At 41.4% G+C, this 4,767-nt stretch overlaps 1 protein-coding gene across 1 annotated transcript; it reads right to left on the minus strand.

Annotated features, from left to right (window-relative positions):
* Positions 1–3,462: 3,462 nt before the first annotated feature.
* LOC119570155 (ribonuclease H2 subunit B-like) lies at positions 3,463–4,459 on the minus strand (the record flags this gene model as incomplete). The annotated part of the gene is given in 3 exon segments (XM_037918011.1): positions 3,463–3,627; positions 4,041–4,155; positions 4,363–4,459. Coding segments are annotated over 3 exon segments (377 nt in total), but the record flags the coding sequence as incomplete, so codon positions are not given.
* Between the last annotated feature and the right edge of the window lie 308 nt (positions 4,460–4,767).

Here is a 4,767-nt window from a genome sequence, read left to right on the forward strand (position 1 = left end):
AAACAAAGGTTTTTCTCGCCAAGACAGTTGGGAGTCCAAAATTACACAAGAACTTGCTAAAGGGTGGAATGGATGGGAGCATCAATAAGAGATGAAGGTGGGAGACTATACATAAACAAGAAAACCTACAGAAAAGGTTTAGAGAAGAAATTCAAAGTCATGTTGATAGCCCAAGAAGAGATTGATGTTATGCCAACTGGAGAAGATGATGGAGATCTGCTATGAAAGAAACAGAGACAAAAGGCTAGATCTCTACATACAGTCATGACCAGATTCCTGGTGCAGAGCTGAAACAAATCCGTTTACAGCAATGAGAAATAATGGGGTGCTGAGCACACTGCCTCCGTATTGAGGAAAGAAGAGGAATGGAAGAGGCAAATATGACACAGAAGGTGCATCAGAAAAGAAGGACTTTATAAGAACACCCATGTTTCTGCTTATACCTCTTTTCTAGATCAAAGACAGCTAACATTGCATCACGGATTGCAAATGCTGATGTGATTTGGGTTCCACCATAGGCAAGAGGATCATCTGTGTTTCTGCCACAGTGATTTGGACATATGAAGTTGTGATATTCAAGGTACCACATTAGCCAGATGTTAACCATCCTTTCCAGTAGCTTGCATAGGCAGCTTGTAAGTGCTATGACACAGTAGTCTTGAGGAAGGGTACCAGGTTTGTAGTACAAGGCTTCTCACCAATGGGGACTGAAATGCACAATAAATTTCAGAAGAAAAGGGTGAATTATAAGATTCTGCAGAGGACAGGCAGAAGGAGTGTACTCTTTGTCTGATTTTAAGGAAGAGAAGGAAGGAAAAAGGTGAGATCTGCTACTGATCTGGCTAAAATAGGCACTAAGTTCAGTAGCTACTTGAAGAGGGTCAGAGATGAGGCTATTATGGATATGGAGGATGGAGGCAGGATGAGGAGGATGTTTACCTAAATAGTTTATGAATTCAGAATTCGCCACCAGACTGCAGAGAGAGGTGTGGATGATTTTATGGAGGAAACATAATTTTGCCGGCTGTTTGTGGATGAAGTTTTGTACTGTACGGTGAAGATGAGCTGATGCCTTTTTAAATGATTAAGGGCTGTTTTAATTAACTGGGGGTGCTTACTCTTGAAGCATGCATCCTGTTCCAGGTGGCTTGCTTCAACAATCTGAGTTCCACCCTGGAACACCATTTGAAGTTTAAGGTTGGGAAGTTTGGGGAATGGCTATATAGGCTTTCATTAGGATATTAGCTATGAAGTATAGAAACATGTCTGAAGTGGGAGAGAAGGATGAAGGAGGAAGATCAAAGGTGGAGAGGGAGGTAAAGGTATGCCAGTCAGCTCTGTTAAAGCACCAATGAGGGGGTTGGGAAGTGGAACATAGGAAGTAAGAAAAAGGGGAATGGGAAGTTATCACTATAATGAAAATGGTCTAGAACTGATCAGTGCAAGTCTAAGCAAAGAGATGGAGAGCAAAGAGAAAGATCAAGACACAAAAAGGGTTGGTTACACATGTCAAACTGTGTGGGATAGTTTGAGTTTAGGAGGATAGGTCAGTATATGAGAGAAAGTGTTCTAAGGAGCAACCTCCATATAAATATGAGGAGGATGGATGTCAGCAGTCACTTTGAATGTAGCCGGCAATGGGAATAGAGAAATTGGAGGATGGTTGAGAGAGAGGAATCATGCTTAGGTAGATTTTTTTTATAAGGAAGTGAAGAGGAGATGGCATCTGAGGAGTAGAGGATGTAGATGTGGGAAAGGATGAGAGGAGAAGATGGGATGGAACGTTTGGATTGTCTGGTGTGATAGGTAAAGCGAGGAGTAGGGAGAGACATAGGGGGAGTTCTGGATATTGGAATATCTGGACTTAAAAAAGGATTTGACTGGGAGATAGGGGGAATAGAGGTGGGGAGTTGAGGAGTAGGGGAAGTGATATTGAGGAAGATGTAGAAACTACTTGGGTAGAGGATGGTATATGAGTAGGGAGTGATTGAAAAACCTCATAAAAAACCCTTTTCTGACATTGACGGGGTGGGGTCTGACAGGGTAAAATTTTTCTCCTGCATAGACCTTTTAGGGAAAGTCATGTCTACAAAAGTGCAATCTTGGCAATATTGATATGGGACTTACAGCAGTCTCTGGGGGGAATAATTTAGCACTGTACTAGTCAGGAAGATAGGCAAGTAGGTCATTTTCGGTCTGCTTAATCTTTGTCATAGACAGGACATCAGCCGGAGAGACGGAAACAGTTCCAGTACATGTATTAAGGAGGAGTAGGGTTGGGCAGAAATAGGTTTGCCAGTGAGGTCAACCAAGGTATATAGTTGCATGGGCTTGGGACTCGGATGTAAATGTCACAATGTGTGAGTAATCGGGATGACTGCAGAAGGAAAATCTGCCTACTTGTTTTTGGAGGCATTGCTAAAAAAGGAGGGTATTATCAGAGTAAGGAACTGTTAGGGGAATTAAAAAAAAAAAAAGTCCCACTTGGCTGAGCTAAATGGAGTACTCAAAAAGTTTGTATAAGTGGGTATTCTAGAGGGGCAAGGATGGGAGGAGGAGGGAGTGGTGTGGAGTGAGATAGTACTGCAGGATGAAGGCAATAAGGCTGAAGAGTTGTAATAAGGGAAGAGGATTTAAAATATACAGATGATTGTGCAGAAGGTGCTTCGAGGATATTGAGAGCAAAAAAGGGGTGTCTTTTGAAGGTTGAGTTATAACATGGGTAGATGATTTAGAATGGTTCAGGCTGACAGTACATGTCGGAGGTAGGTAGGTAGGTAGGTAGGTAGGTAGGTAGGTAGGTAGGTAGGTAGGTAGGTAGGTAGGTAGGTAGGTAGGTAGGTAGGTAGGTAGGTAGGTGTGTGTGTGTGTGTGTGTGTGTGTGTGTGTGTGTGTGTGTGTGTGTGTGTGTGTGTGTGTGTGTGTGTGTGTGTGTGTGTGTGTGTGTGTGTGTGTGTGTGTGTGTGTGTGATGGTGCATGCGCACACGCTTTGGGTGGAGGGTTGTAGCACTGTTTGGAGCCATGATCAAAGAAGAATTATATGAAGTCAGATTCAGAGTTGATAAAGGGCAAGCCTCAATGCCCCTAATAAGGGTACAAAATCTTCTTTACTAGCCATGTAAGCCTGAAATATGTGGGGAAGATAACCACTCAGGGTCCCCATGAGGGGTAAGGGCTAGACACTTAACCAAGGGAATAGTCTACCTATGGCTCCCTGAGGCCATTCATGACTGGCACAAAGTCAGCCTTTCATCTTTTCAACACAGCTCTCACATCTTAGGAATTGGCCAGGAGAAGGGCTGGGGAAGATAAGAAAAGGAAAGGGGAAGAAGAAAAGACTGCAAAATTAGTTGAGTCAAGGGCTGAGGCCCAAGGTAGAGGAGATCCCAGCATTGGGCCTCATGCTCCATCTCCTAAGCTCCCCACAACAACAACAGGCAGGTGGCTGGTGGGGTACTCACCCTGTGTTTGTTCTAGGTTCATTGCACGGACATAGGTAAAACTCTGGGCATTAGAAGTAGGAACTTTCTTTTCCTGCAAGAGAGTGGAAAGCTTCCTTACTCGACCTTCCAACCAAGACAAGGTTGACTCTTTACTATACTTCCACACACCCAGATCTGGACTTCCTGCAAAACAATGAATAAATCTTTATTACCAGGATTTTTTTAGGTCTCTTTTCATTGAGATGTCTAAAATTGTGAATTACTGTAATTTACCTAAAGAATCTGGGACCTAAAGTGTATGAGAAAAAACAGTATCTTGTCTAATAAAATCAGACTCTAGTACTCATTTCCTATTTCTCTCTCTCTCTCTCTCTCTCACACACACACACACACACACGCACACGCACGCGCACGCGCACGCGCACGCCACAGCACACACACACACCACCACACACACACACACACACACACACACACACACACACACACACCACACACACACACACGCACACAATATGTATGCATATGAACACATGAAACAAACGAACACATATATATGATTCAATAGATAATTATAAATACTCTTCAAAACCAACCTTTCCTGTCAGCAATATGTGAGAAATCTTTCCCAGCTGCAAGACTAGATACATGTACTATGGCTGGATACTTGTCGTCTTCCAATAAGTGATCAAGAGGAACATTTTTGGTGGCCTGGAAACCAAATATAAATGTATTAATACTGTTATTCATATGAATTGTAAGATGTTAAAATAGAAAGAAAAATAGAAATAACATCTAATGGTGATATACAATATAATGACCAAGGTTGACTAAAAAGTACTTATTAAAATAATAATAATCTTAAAATAATTAATACTGAACTACAAAGAATTACAACATCAAACGACATCATCTAACCTGCATTAAATATGGCAGGATGAGATAAGAGATGTCAACTGGTGTAGTTATGTATAATTTCCCATCTGACTGGACTGTCTCACCAATAAGCCAGGACCTGTTGAAAAGGTGTGAAAATACTATGAAATCTATCTTTAGATATTTTTAGATATTCTGACATGCTTAAAATAGCTTTTGCTTTCAAACAATACAAGAGAAAGAAAAAAAACAGCCGCAGGTTTTTAAATTACATATGTTTATTCTTTTATAAATTTACTGTCATATTTTCCAAAAGAGATCTATAACTGAGTCAATACTACTGTGTCTCCTAGTCCTTTCCTTTAGCTGTTAAACTTTTAGGTGTGCTAAATGGCTCAGTGGGATAAAGAACTGATCAGTGTTTGGAGATCAAGCCTCTCTGGTGGT

This window comes from Penaeus monodon, unplaced genomic scaffold, assembly GCF_015228065.2.
Source record: "Penaeus monodon isolate SGIC_2016 unplaced genomic scaffold, NSTDA_Pmon_1 PmonScaffold_22626, whole genome shotgun sequence".
Taxonomy (NCBI): Eukaryota; Metazoa; Arthropoda; class Malacostraca; order Decapoda; family Penaeidae; genus Penaeus; species Penaeus monodon.